Consider the following 18599-nt stretch of genomic DNA (forward strand, 5'->3'; position numbering starts at 1 on the left):
CAGTGAGTATGTGTGCGCTTAATACAGTGGCAAGTGAGTTACAGAAGTAATGGACCAGCATCTCATCCAAGGTGTCTTCTGCCTTGTTTTCTGCTTACTGGGTTTGGAGCCCAGAACTTGTACAGGATCACCATGAATCACGTCATCACTGCAAACCATCGCTGACTTCACATTCCGGATTCTCCCTACTGTCATTTATTGGTGATCCTCAGATCACTATGACATTCAGGCACAATAAGTTTTATTTGAATATTGCACGAATAATTTTTACCAGACCTCGGAATTATTAATACAGATCTTACGGCTAAGTTGAACTGAACAAAAACATTCAACTATTTGCTTTGTAAGTTTTATTGCACATCGTACTTCTTACATTACCCAAAACTACTTTCCAAATTATTGGATACAAGCTTTGGTTTTACACAGGCTAGGCCTGATTTCTTTGGTGGCCATGTATGCAATATTCTAACAGAACGGATAGTAAATGTTGATTTATTATTACAATACGCAATATTGTGAACACGCATCTGATTTTACTATCCGGTAAGCCTGATTGCGTGGCATGTTGGGTCTAACGAGCTGATAACTTAAGATTTCCCATTAGTACTAATGACATTGGTCCTTCCCTTTGTATGTGAGAGGTGCATGGGTCTCTCTTCTGTTTTGAGAACATGCAATCCCATTTTTAAAGCATGACTCCAATAACACAACACTTAAAATAGATTTTTTTTTTTGCAAAAGAAAGAGGCACACAGATGTAACCGGAAGTTTACTTGCAGCAAGTGAATCTCTCTTCTTAGAACATTCTACAAACCAGTAACATACTATAGAACACAATAATAAAAAAAGATCCATGTTTCGAGGCTTTTTTCCTGACCTATGATCCACAGATTTTTGCTTGGTTTCCCCACTTCTGCAGACGTGCAGTTGCAAGAGAGGACGAGCAGGTTTTCCACAAAAAGGCTGACAACCGCAGAGGTAATCCATTACGGGTATACCTCGAAAATGCCTGTGTCTGAATGACACACATCCTACGCATCTCCAGACAGACAGATAAATGTTCAAATCCTAATGGACATAAAAATATATTAATCTCTGTCCTTTATCACTTTTTGAATATAAATACATTTTTAAATGTAATGAACATGCATCAACCATTTTAGAGAGTGCTTTAAATATGAAAAATACAGCTGTAACTATAACACCAAAAAAAAAAAAAAAAGTTTGGCTTGATACACGGAAGGTTATAAAAAGGTTTGAAACGGAGTGTTGTGGCATCAGTGCCGGAGCACACGCTAGCACAGCAGTGGGCGGTTCTGAGAACGTAACAAAAGCAAGAGTTACTCCTTACACCAAAGACACTCAGAATCGATGCCATAGAGCAACAGGGTGTGTGTGTGGGGGGGGGGTGGGGGGCGACGCCTTGCAATAAGAAAGATCTCTCCCCCCCCTCGCTTATGGTTCTTGGGCAATCCTTTTGTCGCATGCAGAGGTTTCCGTTTCCTATTCCGGCATTGCTGCAGCGGCCATTTCCACTTTGCTGTGTAGATCCTGATCGATCCTGCAGGGGGAGACATTGTGTTAGGCTGTAGCTGGGCACCCCCACACCAACAAAGGTCTTTGGAAGGAAGGACTCTCACTGGGAACGCAGCTCCGCTTAAACGCAGCTTAAAATGGATTGGGTTTGCAATGGACTGGTTTCAATGCGTCTACAAATATTCATTACCACATTACTATTAAGCGGGTTTATTGTGGGCATTCCGCTTAAAAAAAACCTGAAGGGGGTGATAATCTGGGTGGCTGAAACAATTTCTAAAGCAAATTGGGCTAATTAAGATTAATATGATTTACTGTGTGCATGTTATTCATCAAGACTCCATTGTAGCAGGTAAAATATACATGTTGTTAATTTGAAGGCAAACATAGCGCAGGGTTGCGAGAGCTGAACTTTCGGATCTCCAGCTAAACGCCAGCCGGCCATATTCCTGTCATGAACTAGACAGTCCAAGTTCATTTGCCCAGAGTCCAAACACAGGGTGTTTCATCATTGACACTTTTCAATGACAGGTGTGGCGTTTAAGCTGGGAGACCTCTGCTGCCCTTTACTCAGAGTCTACCATGAGTACAGGTCACCGTTGTTCCCATTTCTCCATTTCGCTGACGTCACTCGTCGCTTTGCTGTGGCTTCTATTGACGACCCACACGCTACGAACACATACAGGAGGTGCATGGGTGTGGTGGGGCATGGTGAGAGTCATGCAAGACAATGTGAAGATTAACGCCAGCCAGCCGTGCAGAAACTTAGATCAGATCACCCAAGAGTGTTGAGGGGGGGGGAGAGATCCACCATCCTGAACCTGTTTGCCACCCAGTGTCAGCATATCACATGAAGAGCATCTCCATCACTGACCTAGCGAACTTCATCCTGGGCAGGTTAGACCGGGTTACCAGGACCAACCGCTGTTTCCTCAACAGACAGTTAGAGAGCTCAGTGATGCTCTGGGAGCTTGTCAATAGAGAAAGTCAACCAGAAAGGGCAGCCTGGACGCATAGTCTACATTTGCTGCCAGTAAACTACATCGCAGTGCTACCAGAAGTTAAAATAAGAAACCGGCACAGTTTGTTTACAGGAAAGGAAGGGTGCTTGCGAAAAATAATCACATTTTCTCTGTAGGTTAAGCAAAACAAACAAAACACACTCTTAAAGGCACAGTCAGGCATGTTTTACAAGTGAATACTTTTTTTTTTTTTTTAGAAAAACACAGCAAGCAGAATGTGTTTCCAGTGTTGTTAGGAGGATTGGCAAGTCTCTGATTTGCTGCATTGCACAATGAGATTTTCATGGAGCGACGTGATTTGCTGCACAGCCCTTTTTTTTTATTATTATACAGCGCTTCGCGATAGGCAGACTGCTGGAATCAGACAATGCAATTGGTTAGCTTTGGGACTGAGACAAGCACTTCTTCCCTGTTGCTCCACTTCCTTTGTGAAAGTGACAGGAATGCAATAGCGACCTTAAACTGAATTTACATTTGTTTTGTTTATAAGACACTTTTGTCCGAAGAGATCAAATGAGGCAAATAACATATAATAAGAGCAGCTCTCTAAGTACGTGATGCTGCTTCAGAGACCTAAAAATAATTTTCTAGTCATTGTAGCATGTGACTACCTTGAGATGTTCCTCTTTGGGATACACTTTACTTTTATATTGGACATACTGTACATACTATATCCTTTTACATAACAGCTCAACGCAATACTAAACGCAAAATCTCAGCACATTTCAAGATGCCTGGTATTCATGGGGCAATAATTCGGTGCTATGTCTCTGGACTCCTCAAAGCCAACCACACGACAGAATTAGTTCCGTGCATGAAAAAAAAATCCTAGAGAGACATGACAATCGCTGGCGTGAAGCGTAGAGATACCTTTTACGTCTTTTCCTATTTTTTTCTTCATCAAACCTTTGAGGGGGCAGGGAGAGGGCGTTAGGGAATAAAAGAGGTGGGAATTCAACAGCCAACATATAAATATAAAACAAGCGTATAAAGGCAATAAAATGTTTGAAGCGAACAGACAGGGAGAGTTTTATCTTGCGGCAAGGGGTCCTTTCAACTGCCATGTTAAGACAGACAGGGAAGAGACAGGGGGTCAAACGTTATCGACGTTAACCTAGCGAGCGCAACGTGTAGATCATTAGAAGTGCATTTCCCCGTAACACACACAGTCTGTGATGCTAACCGCTGGGCAAACCAAGAGATTTCATATGTTGAAAATCAGTGCATCTGCTCAGTTTGAACTCCATCTACACTTCTGGCCTCCTAGACTTATTCCGCATGGGGATATTTCTGGCCTGGCAAAAAGTCATTTACAAAGCCTGACAAGCAACCAATCCCAATTCTCTACCCTGGAACCACATCCATGTCTTTTATATTTATGTGCATAACTACTGATTCTGATTAAAAACTAAAAATAAAAGAGGGGGAAAAACGGGTTTACTTACTGCTTGATGCACTCCGGTATTGACAGATACTCCATAGGCACTAGCTCAGCTAAGTCTGTCAGGCTGAACACATATTTCACCTTCTGGCTGAATTTAGAGCTACAAATGGAAACGAAACGGAAATGTCAGCTTCATCTATCTTTTAATAAGGGCAACACACAGAATAAATGAAAGCAGAGGCCTCTTACCTTATGAAGGGTTTCGTGATGGCAAGGAGCGTGCGGATGAACCACGAAGGATGGACAATTATCAAAGACTTCAGATTTTTACGCAACCTGACGTATGATGGAGAAAGGAATTTTCATTAAGTCGTATGTCGTGTTTTCAATAGCAAGGCCCTCAGACTGAACTGGATCGCCGAGAAGTCAGTCTAACAGCGTCACGTCCGGCCCTCACCTCCTGTCGATCTGCTGGTAGCACTTCCTAAGCCAGCCCACGCTGGGCATCTTCCGGCGGGATGTGGCCCCATTCAGGTACACGATCATGTAGTTCTCGGCCACCAGGAGCTCCAGAGTGCCGATGACGTACCTGCAGACAGAACAAATGGGCCGTAATGGGCTTATACCTTCAGAGAGATGGAGGCGGGTCGGGCGGGACCACAGGAGGCCTGCTTACTTGAAGAGATTGTCCATGATGTATCTGTAGTTCGGTTGATTGCTTTCGGGCATAAAACATACAGCAAAGACAATGATGGCATTCAGACCGTCTCCATAGTAACCTGCAAAAAGCAGCAATCAAGTTGAAACAATCACCACTGGGAAAAAGCAACTGATACTGAATATCACAATAAAGACACCATACCCTAACTTACAGTACAAGTCAAAAGTTTGCACACATCTACCCACAGAGAAGTTTATTTGTATCATGTTCTAATATTAGAATAATTATAAAGACATAAAACTATAAAATACATGGAATTATGCACTGATCAACAAAGTACCAAACAAATATAATAGTCTGTTGGGGTGGAAGGGGCAGCTCTGTGGGTTAGGACTCGGGAGGTTGGCGGTTCAAGTCCGTGGCCAACAGATGCTACCATTGGGTCCTTGAGCAAGGCCCTTAACCCCAGTTGCCCCAACTTTCTCTACACCAGTTTCATGAAGTGGCCTCCTGGGATGCTTTTCCAGCTGTCCAGGAGGAGGTCCCCCATATATGCTGAGCATGTTTCCTGCTTTTCCTTCAATATCTAGCCAAACTCCTCCAAAACAATCTCTACTGAGTTTAGGTCAGGTGAACAGGTCACGTGATGTGACACTACCACTCTCCTTTGTAGGTGGTGAGGTGTGTCCAAGTTTTTGACAGGTAGCATTATGGTCTGCACTGGTTAGACTGAGGTTAGAGAGCTCTGACCTCCGTGGCTGATGACACGCTTGTAGGGCTCAATGGCCTTCATGTCCACCTTGTGATCTTGATCGCCGATGCGGAATATTCTCCACCGTCGCCCCTCCTCCCTTTCTTCTGAGGCAGAGTACTCCTGGACGGCTTCAACACCCTTCCTCAGCAGGTCAGTCGTCTTGGGCTTTGGAAGATCGTCTGGAAGGTCAAGGAGCCTTCATTTACTCCACGGAGCATCACAGTCTAATTGCAACTGGATGTTTTAGATCCAGTGAAATGTATTCTAAAGGAACTTCTAGATCTAAGGACCAAGAGAAACACTAGGGGTTTTAAACATTAACATCACCAGAGATTTTACGGCTATCTGAGGTATATGCACATTCAGAACTTGACATACCACCCTATTAGACTTTAGATGAGATGTAACATCTTTATTTGTTTATGACTCAACCCATTAAATCGCCCATCCAGTTGGTACTCAGATAATCAATAAGGAATGAACAGTTAAACTGTAATCACTGTATCCTTGATCCGCTGTTGTATTCGAACAAAATCACCAGTAATCCCAACACGTCCGATTACACGCAAATAAAGTAAGACATGCAAGGGAAAGATCTGTCTAGTTTTACCGTTCGTCATAAATGAATACCCACAGGAAACCCGTGTCTTTAACATACACACCCATCACTCTTCCCCAGCAATGAAAAGCAGAATTATTACCAGTGACTACAGGCAACAGGATACGCAACACTGTTAGTCTGCTGAATCCTTGCAGCCATATTGTAGTGGTGCTATTACAGGAAAGCATTGCCTCGTTGTCATGGTGCAAGATCAAAGGCAGAATTAATTTAACGTAATGATGGTGGCGGCTTCAACGGCTTATAGAATTCGTGTTTTGTAAATATGACAGCTCCTGGGCTGAGGCATGCAGTAATAAGCCCTGCAGTTTCATGACACAAAGGAAGAATGGTGACACGGCGGAACCAAAAAAACGTATAGACCACACAGAAAGGCAGAAAGCCGGATTCCTGATTGGAAGGGGTGACGAAGGGACACATGCAAGCAATCAAACGCAGCTTAAACGCAGAATGAAAACCAAAATGGAACCACAGTGGAGCGTTTAACGCGGGACTGATGATCACAGCTGGTCAGGTATTGTGGGGGGGGGGGGGGGGGGGGGGGGCAGGTATTAAGGAAATGCAGCTGATTCTGGGATGCGATTCTCTCTTGTACGAAACCGGGACGCTCAGTCCAGCAGACCTTACCACAGCGGGGAGAGTGACACGTGGCCGTTTCCGAGCATTGAATGAAAAAACTCCTTCCAGGGAAGAAGGCGGAAAGCAGAAGTGGAGACAGAAACAAGACAGAGTTCAAAGAGGCCGTCGAGGACGGCACCCGGCCCGTCACACTTCTACATGCAGCAGCAGTAAGGGGGCCGGAAGAGAGTGCCCATCAAAAACACAAGCAAGATAAACTTGTCAAACACAAGAGCGAGACTCCTGAAGTCACTTCCTGGAAGGCTTAGCAAAAAAAATGAATTAGTCATTTTCATTTTAGCTGCCATTAGCATTATTCAGCAAAAGATTTCCAAAAATACAAACCAAAAACACCTCAGTAGAGGGCAGCAGCTTCAAACATTTACATTTACTTATAATTGTCATATGGTTTTTGCCCAAAATGCCGTGTAAGTGAGGATCAGAGAGCAGGATCATAGTGTCCCTGCAGCAACTGGGGTTAAGGCCCTTACTCAAGAGCCCAATTACTCTGCTAGCCATGCGATTCGAACCAGTGACCTTTAGATCACAGGTACAGAGTCCAAAGCCACTGATAAAAATGGATAATATGTGTGTGTGTGTCATACACAGTGGGATGGAAAAGTAAATAGACCATTTTCTTCATCCTCTCATGGTACAAATGGCACTGGAGTATCTGTGTGGAATTAATTCGGACAAAGAAGGTCCATAAGAATGTTCCGTCCAGTTCTGTGACAAAGTTAATATTCTAATGATGTTTTAATGATCATTTTGAGGGTCTTACACATCACTCCATGTGTCTGTGTGAATGCACGTGCTTCCATCTAATGATCAAAGCCTGGTGTCTATTCCAAGAAGCAAAGGACAGAAGGCAGAGGAGACCCTCAGAGGACGTGTGTATGTACATGCACACACATGCACCAAGTCTTGACACTGTAGGAAGGAGATCACACAGAGCCAGGACTAAACACTCCAGCCAATTAAATAATTATGGTTACTAAACACTGCACTCTTTTCTTCAAGTGCAGAATTTGTCATACTGCCTTAGAGGAAAAATGCAGCAACTTTTGAATTCCAAAACAAATGTCTATTGACTGGGCTGCCTCCCCTACCTTCCCATTCGAACTCATTGCTGTTGTCAGAGGGGGTGTCCATGGCGTCCAGGTCGAGCTCGCCGCTCTCGTCCAGCTCGTCGGACACCACGGAGCCCTCGCTGCGGTCCAGCGTCAGGTTGATGTCCGGAGCCATCAGCTTCTTCTTGGGTTTCTTATCGCTGCTCAACCCATATGACTGTGTGCCTAGGATGACAAGAAACGGGGGTGTCAGATGGGGGCACCCACGCGATATCGTGTCACTTTCTGCAGGGGCACCTTCTCACCTAGCAACTTTCAACCTGAAGAAATATGGTGGGCAATAGGAGGTCCACTTCGGCCGAATTTTCCAAGCAAGGGGCCCCAAGGGTAGGTTTTGGGGCCCCTATAAAGCATGGATTGGAAGCAAGTCACTTCTGAGTCAAGTCTCAAGACACTTGTCCTGAATCCCAAGTCGAATCCAAGTCTTTCCAATACTTTTGCTGTCGAGTGACCAGTCATCAAATTTATGACTCAAGTCCTAGTTGAGTTGCGAGTCATATGACTCAAATCCCTTCCCGTGTGAGTTTATGCAATGGAAATGCAAATCGAACATCAAACCGCCAATACAAACAATACACAATGCAGTATTAGTGCCCTACTATGTGTAAATACATAGGTTATGTACATATAAAGTCAAGCTGGAAGTAATTCCGTGTCCATCTGATACTGTAGCATGACAGTTATGCATTTGGCTACTCATTTCTTTTTCTGTGTAATCCTCATAACGGTATCTAATCATTTTGGCCAGCGTCCTTCATCTCTGAATAAAAAACTGCTGCAGTAAAAACCCGTCACAGTACGCGTTAGGTTACGTCCATCATAGGCAGATATAGATTGACAGGAGAGTCTTCCACTCCCTCATAATCGTTCTCTCACAGTTATGTCCTTGCACATGCAGGGAGAGAGATACATATGTTCAACAAACTATCTCCAGAGACCTTGTGTTCGGCCAAATGAAGATGTACAGAGAAGAGAATTAATATACACTGAAATGATAAACGTTATGGTATCCAGAGGGGGACTATAACCTCAAGTCTTCGAGTCAGACTTGAAATCAAGTTCAAGTCTTGAGTCATGTTATGCAAGTCAATGAACAGTACGAGCAAACTAATACCCCTCTTTAAAATATATACATATTTTGCTCAATAAGGTAACAACGCCTTTTCTTTTGAGGTGGTTAAAGGGAAATCGAAACAGGTTCCACATTATTGATGGCAAATTCGTTTTAGGGACCAACTCCCCAATGTCATGCACGTCGCTACGCTGCCAAATAGGGAATGTGTCACCTGTTGGGCATTGCATGTTGGGACAAGGGTGCAAAAGGGTGGGAGGAAGACCAAGGCACTACCTAAGCTACGGTTTGCCATTATAGGCGTGTCAAAACAGATCTGGCTGACAAAACAACTTTAGGTACGTTTAAGTCATAGAACTGAAGTCGACAGCATCGTGCTATAGTGCACATTCTAACAATCTCTCTGTAAAGGCAGACCGTGTACATTTTAATCATTCGATCTAAGATTGTCAAATCGCACAACCCTACCCCCTGGCAGGCTTCACATCCTTATTCTCAACTATTCCACTCCCATTTTCAAACAAATCTAAGATCCAAAACAACAGAGAGCCTGCTGCTACAGGCCTACCCCCTGCAGTCAGACAGCTTCACCGGCATGTCACGGCACAGCAAAGCCAACACAACAGCCAAGCCTGTGGACCCCTCCTAACTGCAAGCAAGGCCTTACCAGACTGCCTGTTCACTGAAGAACTGGAGAAGAGCTCTTCATCCAGCTGGCCGTCTTCTTCCTCGGGTAGGGGTCTAACAAAAGATTCAAGAATCCCCTTAGTTCACACAACCAAGAAACTATTATGGTTTCATTTACACAGATGAAAGAATAGAGAATGTTTATGCTCGATATCTTTGATCTGATAACATGCAGTCCATACATTCTTCCTGGAAACGTTCCTGCACTCCATTACACAGAACACGCTCTGGAACGTGTTGCCAACACCTACACTTCTCAGTGGCTCTGGGTGGCATAGAATGTCATAGAATGGTTACCTGCCTAAATGCTGTGTGGCACGAGAAAGTAATTCGGCGAGATATAAACTACATGAAGTACATCAAGTGCAGAAGAGGACTGAAGCTCTAACACCCAAACGTATCTCAAGCTGCGAGAATGAGGCCTGAACACAGATCATGTGAAGACTGGATGGAGACTTCAGCGTGCCGTTGAGAGACAGGAATGCAATGTGCTATTTGCCTCCCTTGTATGCCAGTTTGGACAAAAGCATCTGGTAATGGGTAAATGTAAATGCAACCAGAAAATACAAAGCATGAGTCTGAAAACTGATGACTGAGCGAGTACAATACCTGGGGAAGTCTTCATCCTGCCACTCCTCTTTTAGCTCCACCCCCTCCATTCTCAGCCGCGCTTCAGTGGTAGCAACAGACTCCTGTCGCTCCAAACTGCAACTTAAAAAAAAAAAATACAGCATCAATGATCCTCCAAAGAGTGGGAAGAGACACCCGGCAGATATTTAACAGCAGCAGAGCTGTCAGCTCTTAGCTCATCATCCACTTCCTCCCAATAAAACATCTTCTTGTGAAAGGGCTGTTGTTTTCCCCCATGCTAGCGACTGAGTGGCCACCGTGTCTGGACAGCCTGCTGTTAGAAATGAGGCCTGCACACAGTGCTGCCCCACAATGACACTGTTGCCTTAAAAAGAAACTCTTCCATTAGGGATTATGATCCAACTCATTACTTCCTTGGGAAAAAAAAACACAAACGTCTCGTGAATGAGAGTAAGAACATTAGACTGGAAATTGCCCTTACCCTTGTGGCATTCATGGTATCACTGATGTATTTCACACTGAGACATGGCCAGCTTTCATCCTGCTCTCTTAAAATAATTTTATAAGCATGTAGACTACCATATACAAAAGACTTGACATTTTTGCAAAAGCTTATAATGACCAGTTATGTGTAAAAACCATTTAAAATTAGGTGCGAAGCTGTACTCTGGTGGTACAGGAGCTGACTTAACAAAAAAAGATGGAGGTTCAAACCCAAAAACTAGCTGCTGGTCAGAGTCAGGAACAGATGGCTGGAGCACATATTCACAGGTGATAGAAAAGGCGGAGCCAAGTCAATATATCTGGTATTAAGACACAGCCAACTTTGTAATGGCCTACAAAAGTAAATCTTCATCTCTATTTGAATCTTAGCCACACCAAAAACAATATCAAGTGGTTTCTGTTCCACCAGTTACACAACTGATAGTAAACACATACCTCTTTTGAAGTCAATCAGTATTATGGGAAGAAGGCCTATGGCAAGAATATCACAGGTTCCCATTCACTCAATGGCAAAGGTAGAGATTTCAGGTCCAGAGAGTATAAATCCAGACCAAGATTTTATTTCAACCAACCAGTTGAGTACTCTGTGACTCTTTATACTGGTTGGTTGAAACAAAAACCTGGTCTGGATTTGTACTCTCTAGATCTGAAATCTCCACCTCTGGTCAATGGTCACTGCCTCCCTCAAGTAAACTACAAAATATCAACAAATAACAATCCATTTTAAGATGACCGGTCATTACCATTTTTGGAGAATTTACATTTTTAAGGAGGAGCTTACACAACCACTACAAACCGCTTACACAGTGCTGATGATTTTCAATGGGATACATTAATGCAGTGTTCAGAATCTGATAGAGGGCAACCCCTCTGAGAACACTTTGTATATGTCAAGCTTATAACCAGCAGACGGAACCCATTTTTTAATCCATCAGTTCCCTGCTTTAGACAAACGTTCCATCTCTGCTGGTGATCTGCCTATTGTAATGCTCTGACGTGCTGGCTGGCAGATCCAGTTCTTCCAGGAAGCAGACAGCTGCTGATTCACACGCACCCCACCCCCCCCCCACACGCCCATGCCGAAGCTCCGTTTGGGGCTAAGCGTACATGATGGGCCAACAATGTAGCCAGCTCTGCCCAAAAAAACGTATCAGAAAGGCAGCATCGGCCAACCGCAATTTCTCCGATTGCTGTTTGGTCTCAAAACAGGGAAACTGAACAATCAGAAGCACATCTTGCATTTCCAACTGAAGGAGAGGCATGATTATACCACAATAACAATAAAGTCATTTTGTGGAAGGGAAATGCATCCTGGTCTATGACTCCCCCCCCACCACGTATTCCATCATCAGGGGGTTTCTCAGTCCTAATCAATGTGTCATGGTCCCAAAGTGAACAACTCTCAGAGAATTACAACTCAGCTACTTATGAAAGACACTGTTACTTACCTTTACCAATCGAGAGGCTAAAAATACTACTGTTGAGCTTCTCAGGATTTAAACGGGTGGAAGAAAGACTCTGGAGGAGCCCTTGGACTGAGAATTCTTACCCAAGAGTCCAGGCCCTCCAGAATTTTAACAAGGGCACCCTCCACGCCAGCCACATTAAGTTATGTGTGGACACCTGCACTGTAACAACAGGACTTTACACGTCTTATTTGCCACAGTTTTGTTTCTTCTCAACACTTCAGGCTGTCTGTGGAGAAATCCCAGCGGCAGCTTGGGGTGGGGGGTGTTTCAGAGCCATGTTTACATGAGAAGAATCCAAAAAAAAAAAATGGGTAGAAAAAAAACCACAAAGTAAAGCTTTGTTCAGGGGGATTTTTTTTAATGACTGCTTCCCAGCGCGCTATCATCTAATCTAATACAGCTGCAGGAAGCAAACGTACTGCCTGGAGTCCAACACAGATTCATCTGTGGGTCAAACAGAGTGTCTTTCAGAGCCATTCTGAAAGGGCGGAGGAGCAGGTGGATGACAGTTAGCATACAAGCCTTTAGAACTGATCACCACATCCAAAGGGCTGCTGTTTTACCTTTCATGATAAAAAAAAACATAATCCGTTCACATTTCCTAACACTATACGCCCAGCTCTGTTTTAGCTAAGGAAGAGCCACGTGGTCAATCGATTCTCTATAAACACACTGTCTCGCTTGGTACAAGTATGATAAAAGAAAAGGGGAAACCGATTAAATCAGATGCTGCAGCTGCAAATCCAAATCATTTAGGATTTTTAGCTCCCTGCTTTGTTTTGGTCCATGTTTGACAGCAAATTTGTGGATATGATTAACGATAAAAGCGTTCAGTTGATAAGTTCCAGCCACAGTAATACAAGTTTCTAATTATAAACGGGGGGGGGGGAGAGAACCGTTTCCACAGCCTAAAGCACATTTAGCGTGGGGGACAAATACGACACGAACCATTTAATTTCAAAGCCTTAAAATGTCATTCGTGAGTGTCTCCACTGCATAGTTAGCATGTTACATTGCTAGGCTGAACGGCTGAACGCCGATCCAGCAGGAATATTGTTACACGCAGCACCGGAACTTTCTGGGGAACATAAAGCCTGTAAACAGGTAGTCGGCTTTCCTTGAGTTTCCATGCTGCACGCACGCACAAATAATAATAATAATAATAATAATAATAGTAATAATAATAGGGCATTGCTCTCACCTTCCGTTGTGTCCAGGCGAAGCCGGCTGCACGGGCAGAGTAAGCGGGGTGGAGGATCGCACACCCGGTGTCGGGGTCTGGCCGCCGGTCGGGGCGACCGCCTCTTGCGCCGGGGACCGGGCTGCAGCCAGCATAGACCCCGGCGAGGGCGCCGTTCTGCGGGCCGAGCTGCCGGCTTCCTGCTCCATTGGCTCCCTGGGCGTGTCCGCTGCAGAGCCGCTTTTGTTCAGACTCGAGTTCATGCTCTGCCTGAGGCCCGAGTCACTCTCGATCACCTCCGCGGCCATCGGAGCGTCGCGGCCCCGCCGAGCAGGCACACGGTCACACCACGGCCGGGCGTGTTCGGAGCGCCGATCGCTCGGGAAAATCTCGTTTGTTATCCGGCCGGATGGCGATACCGATCTACACCTCCTAACAACAAATCCGGAGCGTTTTTTTTCTCAGCCAAACAGCTATTAAATATGAAGCCCTTATGTACCGATTCTGGGTGCGATCGACACCCTTTTCTTTGCCAGTAAACGCATGAACAGTCGCAGATCTGGTATGTGGTCCGGGCGAAGCGGAGCGGCTCGCTGCGCAGTCCACCGGCGTCCTTCCTTCCTGGGCTGGACTCGATCACAGCAGCTGACGGGCTCCAGCGGCCCTCTGTGTCTCACTGTCGCTTACGGGCTCGGGCGCAGCCATTGCCGGCCTTTCTTACCAAGGAAGGAGAAAAACGGAGGATCCGATCCGTTCCAAGTGACCCGAAGCTCCTATATAGCGTTCTGAACCTGCCCGTCCATTGGATCGCTGTACTGCCTAGTCCGGCACTCAGCTCTCCTGCCTCCCTGTATTTTTTTGGGCTCCCCGTTATTCGGATATTCCGTCATCTCCTTGCTGAAGACGCGCCCCTTACTGCCCCCTACCGGAGGGCAGAATCAACTACGCTGTCACGTTCCCCACCTTTAATACCGAAGCCGTGAAAATGATTTAAATTCTGCTTATGTATTTTTATTATATTTTTAAACTCTAGTGGGGGGGGTACCAACGCGTTATATGGCAGACTATGTTTAAATAAGTAGTATAACTTTAGAAAGAACCGATCACAGTAGACTTTATTACACACGGAGTCCCACGTGAAATATTTGTTGATATTAACCCTAACCCTACGCTTGCAGACTAGTACAGGAATTTATACCTACGATTTAAACCTCGTACAGTGGCTGTACTAGTTGTATACAGGTCTCATGTCAGAACGACCTAATTCGTCTGAATCCTAAATTAAACGTTGCATGTGAAGTCCGCTTATTTGACTAAAATAGACAGCCATGATATTCCGCACATACTCTATGTTATTATAACATTATCCCATAGGTGGCAGCACGTGACTATTAAATAACAATGCGAACACGCGCCATTATTATTTTCCTTTTTGTATTGGTCCATTAAAATTATTTCAGATAACAGCTTACAATAGATATAGGTATACCACGTTAAACGTATTAATCTTTTATGCTTTTGGTCTTTTTGCGCTTTATAATACAGCTTAATTAAGTTGTTCAAACAGAAGCCGTGATTATCACCAGAAGAGCTCTAAAATTAATATTTGCATTTTCACTACATACTTTTTTTAGCATAGTATGCAAAGCAAAGTACGGAGTGAGGCAGTTCTCAAGAAAGTCCCAGTATATAATTTAATTAATGAATTGTTTCAGGTAAAATTAGTTATTAGTTATTTTAATAATAACTAATAACTAACGGTTACCACGGTTAACAAATAAAATACTCTTCATCGCCTTTGTGGAGTTCCGGATAAAGATTGTATGTTAAACAGTTCATAACTTACCATGTTCTATAAAATTTGTGCAGCTGAAAAATTAGTACCTTAGAACAAATCAGTTAATGAACTTTGAGCTAAATTAATTAACACTATATTAAACTATATTAACATCATATTAAACTGATTTGTTATTGCTGCATGAGAGCTGGAAGAAATATTCAAACGTGTTATTTTGTGTATTTTGGTGTCGTAAGTGCGGGAGGAGGGCTTGGCAGGGACTATGGGTGATGAAGGACATTTCGAATAAAAGCGTATTACGTCCACAGTGTTATAATGAAAATGTCTCTTGCACTAAAGACAATCCAAGAGTATGCAATAGGTTTTTTTTTTAATAAATTGTGATGTATAAATACACACACATGCATTTCATAGTTTATGCCTTCTGTAACAGCTTCTCCTATTCAAGGTTGGGAGGTGGTTTGGAGGCTATTCTAGAGGCTATGGGTGTAAGGCAGGGAGAAACCCAGGATGGGGTGCTAACCCATTGCAGGGCACAATCACATACCGTTCATACCTATGGAGAATTTGGTAGCTCCTTTTCACTTTAGCATATTTTTGTTCTGTGGAGGGAAACCACAGTATCTGGAGGAAACCCTATGGCACAACATGCAAACTCCACACACATGGTACCATGAGAGAGACTCGAACCCGGGTCCTAAGCAAATTAACAAAAAAATTACAACCTTAACCCCAACCCAGCAATAAACTTAACCATAAGTAACAAGATAAAATAGAAGTATTTTGGGATTTTTAGTTGATTTTTGATTATAGCCACAGATTTTTATACAATAAAAATAAAATTGTGGGTATGGAAAAAAACAGTCCCCATAATGTGAAAATAACATGTTTTTATCTCATTATGTGTACATTTGGTCCCCACAATGTAATATATACATAACCCACCCACCGCTTTTCTGTCTGGCAGTCTGATGATTGAGTTTGGGTTACCTGCCTGACTGCATTGGGAACTCTTCATGACTCAGCATAGCAAGACATTTTGGATAATTTGATGCTTCCAACTTTGTAGGAACAATTTGGGAAATTCTTTTTTCTGTTCCAGCATGACTGTACCTCAGTGCATGAAGCAAGACCCATAACGCCATGGTTGGGTGAGTCTGGTGTGGAGGAACTTTACTGACCTTCACAGAGCCAACGCAATCAAATACCTTTGAGTGGAAACAGAATGGAGATTGAGAGCCAAGCCTTCATGTCCTCATAAACGCTCTTTTGGATGAATGGGCAAAAATCCCCCTAGGCTCACTCCAAAATCGTGTTTCCCAGAAAAGTGGCAGCTGTTATAGCTGCAAAGGGGGGGTGGGGGGGGGGACCAATTTGATATTGATGCCTATGGATTTAAAATGGGATGTTATGAAAGTTCTTGTAGGTGTAATGGCAACATGTGCCAATACTTTTGGCCATGTTGTGTGTGTGTGTGTGTGTGTGTGTGTATGTGTGTGCATGGATTAAGTTTATATTACATTGTGGGGGCTAAATGTTCCCCACAATGTGATTAAAAACATGTCATTCGGACATAGTGGGGACCTTTTTTCAGGTCCCCAAAAATATCTGTGAATGCAATTAAAAAAACTAAAAATTCCAGAAGTCTCATATTTTGTTTGGTTACTTATAGTTAAGGTTGGGGCTGGGTAGGGATTAAGGTCATCATGTTGGGATTAGAGTTTTTTCCTTAGAAATGAATGGAGAGTCCCCACAAAGATATAATTATATACCTGTGTGTGTGTGTGTGTGTGTGTGTGTGTGTGCAATGATTTGGGGAGTTTGCCTCACCTTTTACCCCAACTTGAAAAGGGCTTAGCCGGTCATATAAACTGTATATCATAACTCAAACATCGCTTTCTTTCATCTCTTTTTATGTTTTAAAATTCATTCTGAAATCAGATTGTTAGGTAATTTTGCTGTCAGGTTGAAAACCTATACAATACAAAAATAATGAAGGCAAAGCAATACTGCCGTTACTGCGAATTCCAGAAAAAGGCTCCTTTTATCACGGAATCATTCTTCGTCGATTTAAAAAATCCTTACATTTTACATTTTATCAAGCCGCTACAACCCACGCTTCTGTAATCAGTCAGCCTGAACACAACACAGTCGATCTCATATACTAACCCACCAGTGGCATCCCAGTAGACAGCCAGTAAGATGAGGCCATGCCTACTCCAGTTTCAGCTTCCGAATGCCGTCGAAACGCCCGCCACGCAGCCCTCTGCCGCTGTGACCGTTCCTTTCGCTTCCACAAATGCCGCATGAAACACGCATGGACTCACCTGCCTCCCCATGTCAAAATAAAAGCTACCGTCCCGAATGCTCTTGGTAGGAACCTGTGCAGAATTGATTAATGGTCTGAACTGAAACAGAAGAATTTGGCCTCATGGCAAAAGTCAAAAATGTTGTAAAAGTGCTAAGATTGATATGTCCAGGGACAATTTCTTGCTGCTGGGGGAATAACATCACGCTAAAATCTGTGGACTGATTTATATTTGACCTCACCTGTAATTACCTTCTCTTTATTGCTCGAAACCCTATGAAAATGTGAGAATTATAAGTTCATTTTGAACTCCTTGAAGATTCTAAAATGAATCTGACAGTCACCAGTATGACTTTCTTGTACCATCAGAATGCTACGTCTAGCATTTAATCATAGTGTTATTTTGTGCTTTACACAGCTTAAGTTACTGATTACCTCATTCTTTTATTTATATGTGCTTGCAATTGGCACTTTTTCGTCATTTTTGGGAACATTTATTTCAAATGTAAACTTTACACATTTTTTCAGTATTTAAGTCTGGACACAAATTGATGAAATGGAAAATCTGCAGAAGTGAGCTCAGAAAACACCATTCTACAGTTACTGTTCAGTATAGTGTGAAGCTGATATGTGCAGGTGGGACCATCTTACGAAGACTGGACCCCCCAACCTAACGTTAACCATGTGATTGATAGTACAGCAGCAATAACCTAAACATCTGACACAACAGAGGTAAAACGCAGAGATGCCCATGACCCGTCACTGTAGCCTTTACATGGAGCCTTCCAGGCAGTACCTGACAAGACTTTGATTCTAATTCGCTTTGATGCTTTGTTGGGGTGCTTGAGTTAATTATTCTAATTATACTTGCTAGTTATTCTAAGTATGGCAACATATTTCAGACACGGAAATTATCAAAATAAAAGTACTGTTGGTACTTTAACATAATCTTAGATTTTTCTTTTTTTTTTGCATGTGTTTTATTGTTTCTTTAAATAAGCTGCAATGGGGGGGGGGGGCTATTACACTGAATGTGTCTGAGAAACAATCCAGTCTTGTTTTTTTTTTATTTTGAGGGGGGGGGGACTTCACTATGCTGGACTGAAGAAGATTACCTACCTCGTACCGGCTCTGCACAAATGGAAGTATAAATTATGCCTCTGCAGAGATCCTGCCCGAACTGTTGTGTAATCAGGCACCGGGAGCCATTGAATGTAGAAGACTTGCTGTCTGTGTTCTCTGCTGCCAGTTCCAGTTAGACGTACT

General features: G+C 43.4%; 1 protein-coding gene across 22 annotated transcripts in view; it reads right to left on the reverse strand.

Moving 5' to 3' along the window:
• bnip2 (BCL2 interacting protein 2) overlaps nucleotides 1-14135 on the reverse strand; it is a 68962-nt gene extending 54827 nt beyond the window's left edge. For 3 of the 22 annotated variants that reach the window (XM_048972898.1, XM_048972900.1, XM_048972899.1), the window contains exons 1-10: nucleotides 13249-14131; nucleotides 10093-10194; nucleotides 9464-9537; nucleotides 7704-7889; nucleotides 5354-5536; nucleotides 4619-4721; nucleotides 4400-4531; nucleotides 4192-4278; nucleotides 4004-4102; nucleotides 3429-3464 (exon numbers count right to left, since the gene is read on the reverse strand). In XM_048972898.1, the coding sequence (XP_048828855.1) occupies nucleotides 3429-3464; nucleotides 4004-4102; nucleotides 4192-4278; nucleotides 4400-4531; nucleotides 4619-4721; nucleotides 5354-5536; nucleotides 7704-7889; nucleotides 9464-9537; nucleotides 10093-10194; nucleotides 13249-13535 (1289 nt within the window). In that variant the 5' untranslated portion in view covers nucleotides 13536-14131. Of the gene's footprint in view, nucleotides 1-335; nucleotides 1562-2410; nucleotides 2468-2738; nucleotides 3465-4003; nucleotides 4103-4191; nucleotides 4279-4399; nucleotides 4532-4618; nucleotides 4722-5353; nucleotides 5537-7703; nucleotides 7890-9463; nucleotides 9538-10092; nucleotides 10195-13248 lie in introns of those variants that run through there. The other 19 variants (XM_048972910.1, XM_048972911.1, XM_048972909.1 and 16 more) reach the window with 13 other exon arrangements.
• Nucleotides 14136-18599: the final 4464 nt, after the last annotated feature.

This window comes from Brienomyrus brachyistius, chromosome 13 (assembly GCF_023856365.1).
Source record: "Brienomyrus brachyistius isolate T26 chromosome 13, BBRACH_0.4, whole genome shotgun sequence".
Lineage (NCBI taxonomy): Eukaryota > Metazoa > Chordata > Actinopteri > Osteoglossiformes > Mormyridae > Brienomyrus > Brienomyrus brachyistius.